This window comes from Puma concolor, chromosome C1 (genome assembly GCF_028749965.1).
Source record: "Puma concolor isolate L17-30 chromosome C1, mPumCon1.1.hap2, whole genome shotgun sequence".
Classification (NCBI taxonomy): Eukaryota; Metazoa; Chordata; class Mammalia; order Carnivora; family Felidae; genus Puma; species Puma concolor.
In genome coordinates this window covers 213,783,905-213,798,790 of record NC_141674.1, presented here as the reverse complement: position 1 = coordinate 213,798,790, position 14,886 = coordinate 213,783,905, and the positions used below count along the sequence as shown (strand labels likewise).

Here is a 14,886-nt window from a genome sequence, read left to right as displayed (position 1 = left end):
TATGCATTACTGGATCAGATGGAGGGAGCAGTGTGGGCTAGAGCTTTTTCTGGCTTTGAAAATTAATATAGAAAGTGGTATTCGGTTTTAATCATCCTACTGGAGGATTTTATGAAACAAGGGGGCATCTCATCTATGCCTGAGAAAACCATGACGTTTTTCATTTTCACCCAGATTTGTGTAAAGTGTGTATGTTTACATATGTATCCGTTTAATGCAATATTCCTCTCCAATACCCCAGTTTGCATGCCTTCTGGAATCTTAAAGAGAACTGCATTTTAAGCCTGCCTGTGTCTTGATGTTGTCAGCCCTTTTTCAGAAATGAGCGATTAATTCTCATTTCCAGGGTCAGACTGGTGTAGCTCTTGAACTGCTTCATTCAAAAGAATATAGTGAAGTAAATTGTAAAGGGTAGTTTTTAAAGTAATTTTGTAGCAGAAGCATTTGAAAGCAAAAAAGAGGGCTTTTTCTTTTGTTTTTAAATCCATAGAATTTAGTTAGGCAGTGGCGAAATACTGCGGAAGTGAGCATGCACAGTGGTTGCGGAATGTTTATTCTAGAGAAATGGCTAAATCTCGGTGGGGAGGGATTTCTGCCCGCTTGGATTTATGGTAGGACAGAGAATGATGATTTAATGTTCTCATATGCGTGCATACACACCCTCTTTTATTTCTTACTTTAACAACTTTACTAAGTAAGTCAAATTGCTGACTTCACTATTTACATAACTGGTAAGTAAGTGCTTATTTTGTGCCTTAAAAAATGCAGTTTGTATTATCTTGCTTTTGTGTGAATTATTATGTTGATTTTGAAAATAATAGAATAACTTTTTTTCATAAATTATCTTGAGCTTTTCTCTCAACAGAGGATCACAGGCTTTAAAATTTTTCAACACCCATCAGTTAAAATGCCAGTTACAAAGACATCCAGACTGTGCAAATGTGAAACAGTGGAAGGGTGGGCCTGTCAAGATTGATCCCCTGGCTTTGGTACAAGCTATCGAGAGATACCTTGTGGTCAGAGGTACTTTCCCTATATGTGTGTTTTGTTTCCATACGTACATGTGGGCTGGGAATATTGAGGGATATATAAATGATTTCCCTTGTATTACTACTTCTGTTCAAACCTAGCTTCAGGAACTCGGCTTCCCATCATTTATTTAATACGTAGTATGTGGAAATGTGGTAAATTTCCTAGGAGCTGACTGCTTACAGTCAGCTGGAATGTGATGTAGTGGGAATGGCATTTGGTATGTGACCGTTTTCTTGAATCCTTCTGTTTCATAGGTCAAGGTGTAGTATACACGTGTTTTTCTAAGAGCATATTAGTTTAACCGGTATATGTGGGCCCTGGCATGTAAAGTTGCTAGAAATTTAACAGCCTTCTTGCATCCTTAGGGTATGGAAGAGTAAGAGAAGATGATGAAGACAGTGATGATGATGGCTCTGATGAGGAAATAGACGAGTCTCTGGTAAGGTGCTGTTCTCACCATGTTGTAATGGATGAAGTTCAGGGCCTGTAGCTTAACTGGATTTTCTTTTGCTTCATTTAGGCTGCTCAGTTCTTAAATTCAGGAAATGTGAGACACCGGCTACAGTTTTACATTGGAGAACACTTGCTCCCGTATAACATGACTGTGTATCAGGCAGTCCGACAGTTCAGTATACAGGCTGAAGATGAAAGGGAGTCCACAGACGATGAGAGCAATCCTCTGGGAAGAGCTGGTATTTGGACAAAGACTCATACAATATGGCAAGTAAAATGACTTCGTTCGGTTTTCATCAGCTTTGTTACTGTTTGTGTGTTTTGGGAATTCATATGAATGGCTGGCCTAAGTAAGGGGAGGAGACCCAAATCCTACATTTTATTATCAAAAGCCACTTCACATACTTTTTGCATGAATGCCTACACGCATGCACATACGTATGTGTGTGCTTACCTTCGTTACGTCTACTAGAAAACGTGTTTGTTCAAGGGCAGTAATCCTAGCTTACGTCACCTTTTTAGATTCATTTCAGATCTTTAAATAAGACAGAAACATCTCCATAAGATGAAGTTCCTTTGGGTGATGAGCAGCTTGGCATCTTTAAGCCCTTAGAGGCACTTGGATGCAGCTTCCCACATTGTGAATGAATGTCTGCTGCTTACATTTAAAGAGATCTGTTCTCCCCTGGACCACCCCCGGAGTTCCTCAGGGGGCCCCTCCTGGGAATGTGGTCTATTTGTGGTCTCTTTTTGGAAGCGGTGCCGTTGGTAATTCTCCAGACCCAGAAGTCAAGAGAAACTGGATAGATCTTAGAGTTCTAGAAACTCCAGTGTCTGTGGGTCACCCTTTGGCCCCTGTAGAACAGTTTTTATTCTTAAGATCTACATTTAGTTTACGTACTCTCCAATCGATTTAGGTACAAACCCGTGCGAGAGGATGAAGAAAGTAATAAAGATTGTGTTGGTGGTAAAAGAGGAAGAGCCCAAACAGCTCCAACAAAAACATCCCCCAGAAATGCAAAAAAGCATGATGAGTTATGGCACGGTAAGTTCGTGCAAGGGACGGGAAGACCCATCGCCATGGGGCAGTAGACTTCTTGTCCTGATGTATACCTAGCAGTCAAATCTTTATAATTTAGAAAATACAAAATTACCACAAATGAAAAATTAAGTATCTGCAAAATTAAATTTGGAAAGAAAATTGGAAAAGACTCAGATACTCTTTCCATGAAAAATTTGTTTTCATGAAGGCTAAAACACATTTCATTAGTAAGAGCACATTTACTGAAGAAGAGACTGATCGTGGTCAGGCAGGCCCTTCATTTTCATCATTTATTGTACTCTAACAGTTCTAGAAGAAATGAAAAGTTTTGCCAGGTAATACGATGACTACTGAATGGAGTAGCATCTCCCAGTCTGAGCTCTTTTCTTTTGTAGTATTTCTTTCCAGTCTACCTGTGCTCGTTCACACACCCCCCCCCACGTTTTTTCTGTGGTAGTGGCAGTGCCTCGGGGCATTGGCTGCAGGGTCATTGCACAGAGACCATCCCTATCAGGGATTTCCAAACTAAATGGTGTCAATTGCTGAAAATTTTTCTGGTCCTCAGAAATAAGGACATTGTAACAAATATTTTTGGGGTTCGTTGTTGCTGTGGTTCTCTCCCCCGCATCCTCCCCCACAACTAGGTTCTTTTTTAAAAGGTTTATATTTTGAAATTTTTATTTCTGTGTTTTTGGTGTTAGAAATTGCCCTTTGTTTTCTGTAGTGATAATGTTGTGATTTTGATTCCTGTGCATGGTAACCAAGTAAATGGCAACAGTCCACACCCCCACAACCCCCTTCCCCACCATGCTGCTACTAAGTGAAATCTAAGAAGAAAAGCATCCTAGATCCCCTCAGAAATCATCACAGTCTTTTCTATCCTAAGCCTCGAATTAAATAACCAAATCTCTTATAGATTTACAATTGGGAGTGTTTGTCTATTTTACATGGCCATTTTAAGCTGGATATAAAAATTAAAAATCCAAGAAATTTATATCTGTGAATTTAAATTTACACATTTTGTCCTTTTGTCTTTATTCTTTCCCAGCTATTTTATTATTAGCTGTTGTTTCTGTTGAAAGAGGAAATGCGTATGAGTCAGTCAGTGTTTATTTTGATATGGGAGGCAAGTGAAATTCTTATAAGCCTGGATGATTTTGGTATAAGATAAGAGGGAAAAAATGTTCAAGCTATCAATACCCTAATAAGATACCAAACATTACATCTTCACAGCTTGTGCTTACTATTTTAGGTGTGATAAGGTGACACCAGTGCCACTGGCATAGCCTTTGTAACCTTGATCAAACTTAACTTTGATCTTTTGCCCTCTAGATGGAGTGTGCCCATCGGTATCAAATCCTTTAGAAGTTTACCTCATATCCACGCCACCTGAAAATATAACTTTTGAAGACCCGTCATTAGATGTGATTCTTCTTTTAAGAGTTCTACATGCCATCAGTCGATACTGGTATTACTTGTATGATGTGAGTAATGTGGCCCGCTGATGACGGTTCCCATGGTGTGGTGTTCACGGCACACTACCCATAGTTTTCTGTCTAGTAGTTGATGAATTTAATTTCTGTTGTACTAGAAACAGAAATAACGATTCGGTTAAATGCAGGGATCATAGCCCAGTGAAATACAATTTATTCACAGTGGGAGCTTCTCCCCCACTTTTTTTTTTTTTTTCTTTTTAATGTTTATTTACTCTTTTTGAGAGAGTACAAGCTGGGACAGATCAGGGACGGGAAGGACAGAGGAGCCTGACAGCAGTGAGTCCAATGGGGGGCTCAAAGTCACAAACTGTGAGATCATGACCCGAGCTGAAGTCAGACGCTCAAGCAACTAAGCCACCTAGGCGCCCCTCCCCCACTTTTCGTTGCTGGCCTATATTTTGGATTAATGTTTTCCTAGCTGTAACTTTATTAAGGTAGGCTGCAACAAGAAATATGAATGTGAATTTACATAGTTAAAATTCTTTCTCCATTAAACAAAAGTTACATTTGTCTAAGTTAAAATACATACTAAGTGAAAAATGAAGTGAAAGTTAAGTACTACCTTTGATATTTATACAATACAAAGCAGAATGAAGGAATTGGCCTCGCATGAGTGTTAGCTGCCGCATCAGTGACTGGGACAGTACTGGTGCCCTGTAGCAGTTCGGCCATTCCGCTGGGCATTGTAGAAGTTGTCATTTAGATTGGGACACTCCTGTGGAAAGCTGTGTATTGTATATTGGGAACCGGCTGGAATCCAGGCACTCTGGGTACATATTTGGAGGTAAAGAAAGAGGTAGTGGATATAATCCTAATGTTTTCCTTCATGCAGACCTTTTTGTTTTTGGGTTTTGTTTTGTTTTTTTTAACATTTTACAGAATGCAATGTGCAAGGAGATTATTCCAACTAGTGAATTTATTAATAGTAAGTTGACAGCAAAAGCAAACAGGCAGCTTCAAGATCCTCTAGTGATCATGACCGGAAACATCCCAACGTGGCTGACTGAACTGGGAAAAACCTGGTAAGACGATCATTTCTGAAACGGCGACTTTGGGAGTGTTATCGTTGTGTTGGTCTTTATACATTTTGTCACAGAAGCATAGTCTTTGATGAACCTGTTTAAATGTGTTTAAGTGACGTTATCATATCTGATGACAGCTTGCTGAATATTCAGTGGCTCTAGCATCCAGAGGAGGCTAGCTGGGGCTCGTACGAGATCTTTGTGGCAGTGTGTATCTATGTGTGTGAAATAGGAAAGTACACAAGGATCATTAAGGAGATTAAAATCCCCTGTCATCACAAAATGGGGACTCCAAAGGTATAGTCAGTTGATTTTTCTGTGCCTGTTTGGGCCCAGACTTACATTCTCAGAGACCATAGAACTGCACTGATCGGTATGATAGTCGGTAGCCACACACAGTTGTTTACATTTAGATCAATTAAAATTAAGTAAATTAGAAATTAGTTTTTAGTCCCACATAGCCACATCTTTATGTGGCTACCTGTATTGGACAGAACAAATGTTGAATATTGGGGTCTTCAAAGGCAGTGCTTTTAGCCGCTCTGTGTCAAGAACTACCAAAATCCTACATCATGAAGCAATAGAATCTGTATTACTGTAGGGTTCATTCTTTGGAAATCAGCATGGCCCTTTGGCATGCTTGAGTGACTTAGAAATGCCAAAGCTGGGAGGAAAATCATGAGCTAGTAAAGCCATTATCTATTATTTGTGTATATGTGGTATGGGGATGGGATGGCAGTGAAATGTGACCAGGCTTAAAACTATATTTTAAATTTAAAATTTCTCTAGTCGTGTTATGCATCCTGAAGGTCTTTGGGTAGATCAAAGATAATCTTGAATAGACCTGATATGAATAGTTGGATTTCAGATTTCACAGCAAAAAACTACTTAATACATTATTACTTGATCACTTAGACATTTCATAAAAGAATTATGAAAATTGTTCAAAATTAGTTTGCCTAGACCATTTTTGGTTATGTTTACAGTTATTATTCTGTATCGTATTAAAACTTGTTTCTAATACAAGGGTTTGTATGGTTTCTGATTCTAATTCACATCATCTATATCGCATCTTTTTACAGCCCATTTTTCTTCCCTTTTGATACCCGGCAAATGCTTTTTTATGTAACTGCGTTTGATCGGGACCGAGCGATGCAGAGATTACTTGACACCAACCCAGAAATCAACCAGTCTGATTCTCAAGATAGCAGAGTTGCACCTAGATTGGATAGAAAAAAAGTAAGTTTCTCCCCCCCAGATATTCAAAGGTAAACCAAACCGGCCTTTGGAAAGTAATGGGGAAACTAGAAATGGGGTGCACCTGAATGTGCCTATTGGCCCAGGGCCGTAGCTGAGCCACAGCCAGCTCTTGGCTTGTCTGATTTCTCACCTGGATGTTTTACTCTCAAGCTCTTGGAACTGGGCTCTTTGTGGTTCTTCTTCACCCGGCAGGTAAGAGTCCCTTCTTCCTGTTTCTGAAATAATTTCTGCAATTCTTTTTCCTCTCTTGTGCCAACAAAGAATCTCGTCTTCTCTTACTGAGGATTCTTTTCCTTTTTAAATTACGAACTCAAACTGTAGCCTCCCTTTTATAATTGATGCTTTATGCAGTAGGTAGAATTAATCAGATCCACTTTCTTCCCTTCACAAATGACTCTGCTCAGAAATGACTGAAACAGGATTCATGGTGTAATTCCCAGCTCAAGCCCAGTCAGCCCCTGTGCTGCTGATCTCATTTTCCTGGGCTTCTCATCTTGGCTGCACATTCGTAGATCTGACCACACTGCTCTGAGCCATTCCTGCACAGACCCCATCCAACATTGCTGACCCTGCACTGCCTTTTTATCTTCCTCTTTTGTGCTGAAGATTCCTACTCAGGTCTGTCCTTCCAAAACCTTTCACTCCAAGACTCATGAGAGCCATTAGTAATGACATTAGAAGAGGAGTTAGAAGGAATGAGAAGCAGAAACAAAAAAGTACTTTTTTTTTTTTTTTTTTTTTTTTTTTTTTTAAGCTTTGCTATTTCTATTTTTACTTGTGTCATTAGGATTGAGTAAACAGTGGTGTTGATGGGATTTGGAAATCTAGCAGGACCTCTCTTGTCCTCCTGAATCTCCTGAGTAGATGTTTGTAGTTTCTGCAGGTCGGAACCAGGAAGTTTCCGCTCACCTGTGTCACCAGCCACCCCCATACCTATTTCTCCATTACGTCAATGTACGTGTGCCTGGGGGGTGGTTCATGCAGCTGCAGCCCTGACTTGCACTGGCCTTGGGCAAGGTCACAGAGATCCTTTCTTCTCCACCTTGAATTTTCTGAACCTGTCGTGGGCTCAAGAGGACACTTCCCATGTAGCCTCGCTGTCTGTGTTTGTAGCTGTGCAGCCACTCTCTTACCCTTTTCTGAGGCGTGCTTTAAAGAAACAGTTAAAACAACCGAATTGATTTTTTTTTTTTGCACTTCGATAAATGCCACCTGTTTATTATAGTGTAATATGAGTCTAGTTTCTTCACCCTTGTTCTTTCTTTTTCTTTCTTTCTTTCTTTCTTCTTTTTTCTTTCTTTCTTTCTTTCTTTTTTTTTTTTTTTTTTTAGCGTACTGTGAACAGAGAGGAGCTGCTGAAACAAGCCGAGTCTGTGATGCAGGATCTGGGGAGCTCACGGGCCATGTTAGAAATCCAGTATGAGAATGAGGTGAGCTTATGAGTGTTGACGCTTTTCAGCTTCATTTGTGCTTTCGTAAGAGTTTGTTGGTCCTCTGAAATTCTAAAAGACAGTTGGGAAATTTATCTGGAAACTGGAGATGTGCTCTGCTGGTGATCTAAGTTCTCCATTTTCCAAACTCTCATATTAAGAGAGTTTTTTTTCTTGCCTAAGAACAAATGTTTGTGCAGTTGTTAGGTTGATAAAGTGGAAGAGTGTTTTAAGCCATATCTTTCAGAATGTTTGAACTGCCTTTTTAAAAATTTACATTTACCGAAATAGATAACCTATGTAATAAATGCACACTTTTAACACGTCCAGTTCTAATTGTACAAATTCTCGTGGCCAAATGTACACACCCCACCCCCACCCCCACCCCCAGGCAACCATTGATTGGTCTGTTTTCTGTCCCATAGTTTTGTCTTTTTCACAGTGCAGTAGGCGGTGGACACCTGTGGTGCGTAGCCATTTGTGTCATTCTTCTAGCACTTAGTGTGTAGTGCTTTTCAGATTCATCCTGTTGTTCCATATATCAGTTTGTTTCCTTTTATCACTAGTATGAGTCTATGGTAGGGATATCTCACAAAATGTTCAATCACTAGGGGATGCACATTTTAGTTTCCAGTTTTGTTTTGTTGTTTTTTGGGTTTTTTTTAGTTTCTTTATCTTAGAGCGTGCGAGTGCGTACGGGTGGGGCAGGGGCAGAGAGAGAGGAAGAGAGAGCATCCCAATCGGGCTCCGTGCCGTCCACGCAGAGCCTGACGCAGGGCTCGAACTCACAAACCGTGAGATCATGACCTGAGCCGAAATCAAGAGTCAGGCGCTCAACCAACTAAGCCACCCAGGCACCCCTAGTTTCCAGTTTTTGATACTTCTGAATAATGCTGCTATGAACATTTGTGTACAAGTCTTTGTAGACCTAGGTTTTTTTTTTTTTTCTCGTGGGTAAATAGTTCAGGGATGAATTGATAAGTTATTTAGTAAGACATGTTTTTACTTGATGAGAAACACCAAACTGTTTTCCAAAGTAGCTTTGCCATTTTCCATTCCCACCAGCGATGGAGTGTGTAAATTTCAATTGCTTCACATACTCACCAGCCCTTGGGTACTGTCTTTTTAATTTGGGGTATTTTGGTGGGTTTGTAGTGACGTCTTAATGTGTTGTATTTGCACTTTTCTGAAGATTAATGATATTTTCATTCCTGTTTGTTTCATTGGCCACTCATGCATGTTCTCTGGAGAAGTGTCCCAAGCATTCTGTCCACTTTTTCATCATTGGGTTTTATGATTAAGTTGTTGAGTTTTTCATTACTCTGGACACAAGTTCTTCATGAGATAGGTGTTTAGAGATATTTTCCAGTTTGTACTTCATCTTTCAGTTTCCCCGTGAAAGGTCTTTGGAAGAGCAGAAGATTTTAATTGTGATAAAATCCAATTCATCAATTCTTCTTTTCTAGTTTGTGCTTTTATATATCCCCAGGAAATTTTCCCCTGACCCTTAGAGTTCGACCTTGTTAAACTTAATTATTCTAATAACTTAAAAATTTTTTTTAATATTTATTTTATTTTTGAGAGAGAGAGCGCGTGCACACGAGCATGGGTGGGGGAGGAGCAGAGAGAGAGAGAGAGAGAGACACACACACAGAATCCAAAGCAGGCTTCAGGCTTTCAGTACAGAGCCTGGCATGGGGCTCAAACTCAGGAGCCGCAAGATCGTGACCTGAGCTGAAGTCAGCACTTAACCGACTGAGCCATCCAAGCACCCCAGTTGTAATAACTTTGTAATACATCACTTAGGATTCCAGGGCTTCGGAAGCTTTCCTTTAAAGGGCCAGATTCAGGTGGTGTGGGCCCTGCAGCCTCCCATCGCCGCTACTCAGTTTCGCCTTTGCACAAGCGTGAACGTGGCCACAGACAGTACATATACAAATGTGCCTGGCCATGTTCCAATAAAATTTTGTCAGTGAAGTTTATAGTTCATACAATTTTCACATGTTGTGAAATATTCAAGATTTTTCTATCAACCGTTGAAATTGTAAAAACCATTCTTAGATTGCAGATTGTACAAAACAGGAAGTGGGCCAGAGGTGCAGTTTACTGATCTGTGTTGTTAGACAGTCGTGTCGGCTGTGAAAGAAGATGATTTTACTTCCTTTCTAATCTTTGTCATTTATTTCTTTTGAGATGCTTTTAAACAGCCAGGACAGTACACCAAATACTTATTTTCTGTCTGTTTTTACTATGAAATACGGAGTTTCTTGGGGATACTTTCCTCCCTCTTTCCCCTAAATATTTTTAAGACAAAACTTCAGAATTTTCAGACTTCTGAAGCTCTTAGAGACGTAAAATATCCAAACCTTCTATTACGCCAATTATTTCTAATAGCCAGTCTCTCTGCCTCTCGGTTTTCTTATCTATAAAATGTGGGTTATAGCACAATCTCTAATAGTCTACAGTATGACCTGTAGTATGCGAGTAATTTTAAGTATGACTTTGAATTTTCACTCATTTTCTTAAGCGTTTTCATCTTCTCCTTAAGGCTTTTGAAAAGATAATTTGAGAGTCTTCGGTCATCAAAATTAAAACTCTAAGTACTTCTGTACTGGGAAGTATACGGCGCCCTAGTGATACGGGTTATAGCAGAGTTCACAGGGTTACAGAGGTCAAAGGATATTACGGTGTAGTTGGGAAGTCCTGGGACAAAGGTATATGGCCGATGAGTGATATAGGTGTCAAGAGAACGAGGCTTTCACACAAGTACAACTGTCCTGGGAGCCATGAGGACCAGTAGGCCATAGAGTTAGACCTTCATGAAGAGACTGGGAGCATTAAGGGACCAACAAATACCGTGGCTTGAGCAAAGGATTGGGCTTGGTGGTGTGGAAAGCAGCAGAAATGACTACCGGCTCCAGAAGTGATGGGTGAGGGGACACTGGGGCAAGGCCTTGATGCTGGGATAAGAAGTTGGGATCGAGTTTTGATTCCAAGGTGATTAGGCCACTTGCTCGGAGGACACAGGATTTAGATGTTTACGTGCCCACATTTCTTCTTCGTAAAACTGCAAGACCTCTGCTCCAGCTCTGACTCCTTTTACCGAGTTTATTTTAACATGCTTTCTACTTTTTTACTCCAACATAGTGTTTTCTTGCCAGGAATGTCTTTCCTTTCCTCTCTCATCCTTTGTGCCTCTCTTCAAATTGCATCTTACATGGAGCCTAAACAAGTTCAGAGTAGCATCACATCGATCTGAGGATCATCAAGAATGAATTACTGATGCAGAAATCATGAGCTTACAATCTTCATGGATGGTCCTAACTACTGACGCTGGAAAAGATTCCAGGAGCTGACTTCAGTGGGGAACAGGGGTTGGGAGGAGTACTGTCTTTTTAGATACAAAGGGTATCAGGTCATAAATCCTGTTCAACTATACAAGTATGCAGGTGACCTTTCAGAAGACTTCAGAGTAGCTCCAGAAGAATCCTAGTTCACAGTGTCAAATCAACATGGGCCCTAGCTTGAACAAGGATGATTGGTGAGCCAGGGAAGAACCGAACCCGTCTCTGGGCTCAGAGAGTCTTCAAGCCTCAGGATTCGCTGAGGCTACGAATGACCAGCCTCTGGGGTGGTGAAGCGTTAGGAGCATGGACTGTGGAGCCTGGTGCCAGCACTGACTGACCGTGACGTTGGGCACGTTATGTAAACTCCTCGGTGATGCCTCAACAAGTGTGTAAGAAATGGACCTTTTTCATCATGTTGTTAGAATGACTAAATGAGCTAAGGTGTGAAAAACACTCAGAACAGAACAGTGGCACATGGTAATTGCTGGTACATAAGGGTTAGCTTTTGAAAGAAAAAGACTCGCAGCACTTCGAGTAAGACAAGTTGTCAGAACTTGGTCTTCTCTGTTTTTATTTCTAAAGCTTTATGCTTTTCTTTCCTTTAAAGACAAATGAAGCAAAAGCAAACTCCCTACCTTTTTACTGGAGTGGCTGAGTAGAACAAAGATGCCTGAGAAGATCAGGTTGCGAACAGCAGCACTGTTGGCCAGCGCAGGGCTTGGGAAGAATTGCCAGAGCATCTTTTTCTTTCTTTCTTTTTTAATGTTTTTATTTATTTTTGAGAGAGAGACAGAGCACGAGTGGGGTAGGAGCAGAAAGAGATGGAGACACAGAATCCAAAGCAGGCTCCAGGCTCTGGGCTGTCAGCACAGAGTCAGACGTGGGGCTCGAACTCACAAACAGCGAGATCATGACCTGAGCCAAAGTCCAAGGCCCAACCAACTGAGCCACCCAGGCGCCCCATGCCAGGGCAGCTTCGACCTGTTCCTTCCACCCTCACAGAGATTTGCTGTGGTGACGGGTTTATAGTGATACCCAGGCCATTTAATATTTTAAGTCTGTTTTGCCTTTAGAAAGAACAGTATTATTTGGATGAAGGAATTTGATCTGATTTGTGATTTCTCTTTCGCCTAGGATAATTACGCTAAAGGGAGAAAAAGTTAAGCAGCTCTAAACTGCCCTCTGGTGGATGTCAGATGTTACTGCAGTTTTTTCTTTTCTCTGCTTCTCTTTTTTCCCCTTCTTCCTCTCCTCCACTACCCAGTATTCAGTGAAGAACAAAACATACAAAATTCCTACCATCTCAGAACTTTGTTCAGTTTGGGAAGGCCAGTACGCACTTCCTTATTACGTATTATTATGTAATAATTATTATGTTAATAATATTATTAACATATGTATATGTTAGGCCACGTGATGAAGAAAAATCTAAATGAGATGGATCACGATGGGGAAGGGAAAGGGTGGCCCAAGAGGACCTTTGAGCACAGGTGAGCCATTACCATTTAGGGAAGGGTGTGTCTAGCAAAAGAACTGAGAAGCAAAAGCCCTGACACGGAGACCTGGCCTGTCGCAGAATGACTGGCTGGAGGTCGGAGTCCAGCTGTAGGAGGGGTCACGGAGGACCTGCGTGGAAGAACTTGAGCTTTTGCTTTTGCGAGAGACGGAGGCCTCTGTCAGCGCTGTGAGCCTAGAACAGGAGACGCCAAGCTTGCTGGTGCAGAGACCCTGGAGGAGGGCTGGCAGTAGCCCAGATGAGGGGTGATGGCGGTGACCGGTTTAGAATATATTGTGAGGGTGGGGCTTACAGTGTTCAACGATGGGTTGGAATGCGGCGAGTGAAAAAGAGATGAGCCAAGGTTTTTTGGAGTCTGGGGTGAACGCAGATGCCGTTTACTGCCGTAGAGGAAAACTAACGAAGGGATGGAAGTGGATCCCCAAGGTGCCACCGCATCCAGCCTGGTAGATCACTGTTGGCAAAGTTAGAGTCAAACATTTGGTGGATTGCATCTTATCGTTTGAACTAGTATAGGCACTTTTTAAAAGTAACTATGGTAATAAAATAAGGCCAGTTAATTTACAATGATCTATAAGGGAACTCTCGTTTTTTTCACCAGGACTGTGGATGCAGCATATAAACCATGATACTAACTTGTCATTAGCCAAATATCTAATTTATGGTCTGAGCTGGCAGGACCTTGAAACATGAAGGAATAACGAGACTGTGAACATGGACACAGGATATGTCTCACAGAGGAGGGGTTTCCATTCAAGGCTGTGCAGTCACCTTGGAGCTGGGCCAGGCTCTAAATCAGACCTGTCAGTTGAGAGTCTTCAGGACATGCTCCCCATCCCGTGTACATACCGATAAAGCTCTCTGGAGTTGCTAGTGCACCGTGAGGCTCCAAAGCTGAGTTAGCCGTGTGGGTGCTGGCGTGGGTTCTGGCCTTCCCTTATTCTTGTTTTATTCAACGAACCTCTGTTAAATGACTGGTGCGTGCCCGGGCACCACTGAAGGTACAAAGGTGAATTAAAGTTATCCTCGAGTGAGAAATGTGAGCCCGTAACAAAATTGCGGTGCTATGATGTGAAAAGCACTGAAGTAGCTGAACTAGAAATCCTAAAAAAAGGGGGGTGGGCAGAGTAACTGGGCAGAAAAGGAGGCTTCTCCTGAGGAGATGACATTTGAACTGGTTTCAGGCTAACAGCTCACCCTTGAGAGCTCGGGAAAGAGATTCGTACTCAGACAAAGCCATCTTATTCCCCGGGGGCAAGACAGCTGCAGTGGCACTGTTACCGGTGTAGGAGCCGGACCCTTGCAGTGACAGTGTTAGGTCCTGGGGAGAAAGAGGAAATACAGGGCTGCTGGTTCTTGTTCTGGCCGACCAAGACAAGACGGAAGGAAGATAGGATGGTCTGGGCAATAACACGTCCAAAAAATGGTTGCTGTTAGCGTCTGCGTTGCAGAAAGGTTGGCTGGTCTAAAAGGCAGTGTCAGATCCGAAGTTTGAAATCGTTCTCTTTTTGTTCTCCTGTAGGTTGGTACCGGTCTTGGGCCTACACTGGAGTTTTATGCACTTGTATCTCAGGAACTACAGAGAGCCGACTTGGGTCTCTGGAGAGGTGAAGAAGTGACTCTCAGCAATCCAAAAGGTACCATCAATTTGTGAGTCTCTGTGGGTTTTCCACATCAGGTAAAAGGGCCATTACAGTTCATTAAATATATTTAGCTTCTAATAAACTCACATGCTCTCCGACCTCAATCCCTTTTACCTTTTAGCCTTTGTTTTCTCTGTTATCAAATAAGAGAGCCTTCCGGCTCTAGAGGTCTTCATTCTGTGATCTGCCTTCTGATTTTGAGAATACTGAATTTCTTAAGTGTTATTAGTTAACCAGGTTTTGTCTTATTTTGTTCTGTTCTGGGAAATCGCACCTAAAGTTTCGTGACTTGCTCATTTTATAGGAAGCCAAGAAGGGACCAAGTACATTCAAAACCTCCAGGGCCTGTTTGCGCTTCCCTTTGGTAGGACGGCTAAGCCTGCTCATATCGCAAAGGTTAAGATGAAGTTTCGCTTCTTAGGCAAATTAATGGCCAAGGCGATCATGGATTTCAGATTGGTAAGTGTAGGATTATTCGCTTGTCGACGGTTTTGTTTTGTACCTGTACTATGAAAGTATCTTAATCCCCTGCACTTAATGCTGTATTTTATTTTTTATTTTTATTTTTGAATTTTTTTAATGTTTTTATTTATTTGGAGTGAGAGAAAGAGTGTATGCATGCATGCGAGCAGGGGCGGGGGGCAG

At 41.5% G+C, this 14,886-nt stretch overlaps 1 protein-coding gene across 19 annotated transcripts in view; it reads left to right on the top strand.

The window, feature by feature from the left end:
• Positions 1–14,886, top strand: part of TRIP12 (thyroid hormone receptor interactor 12) — a 139,467-nt gene that overhangs the window by 114,467 nt on the left and 10,114 nt on the right. For 14 of the 19 annotated variants that reach the window (XM_086719851.1, XM_086719848.1, XM_086719862.1 and 11 more), the window contains 10 exons: positions 851–1,023; positions 1,398–1,471; positions 1,553–1,752; positions 2,403–2,530; positions 3,860–4,011; positions 4,903–5,045; positions 6,128–6,284; positions 7,637–7,735; positions 14,121–14,235; positions 14,546–14,700. In XM_086719851.1, the coding sequence (XP_086575977.1) occupies positions 851–1,023; positions 1,398–1,471; positions 1,553–1,752; positions 2,403–2,530; positions 3,860–4,011; positions 4,903–5,045; positions 6,128–6,284; positions 7,637–7,735; positions 14,121–14,235; positions 14,546–14,700 (1,396 nt within the window). The remainder of the gene's footprint in view (positions 1–850; positions 1,024–1,397; positions 1,472–1,552; positions 1,753–2,402; positions 2,531–3,859; positions 4,012–4,902; positions 5,046–6,127; positions 6,285–7,636; positions 7,736–14,120; positions 14,236–14,545; positions 14,701–14,886) is intronic. The other 5 variants (XM_086719864.1, XM_086719863.1, XM_086719859.1 and 2 more) reach the window with 1 other exon arrangement.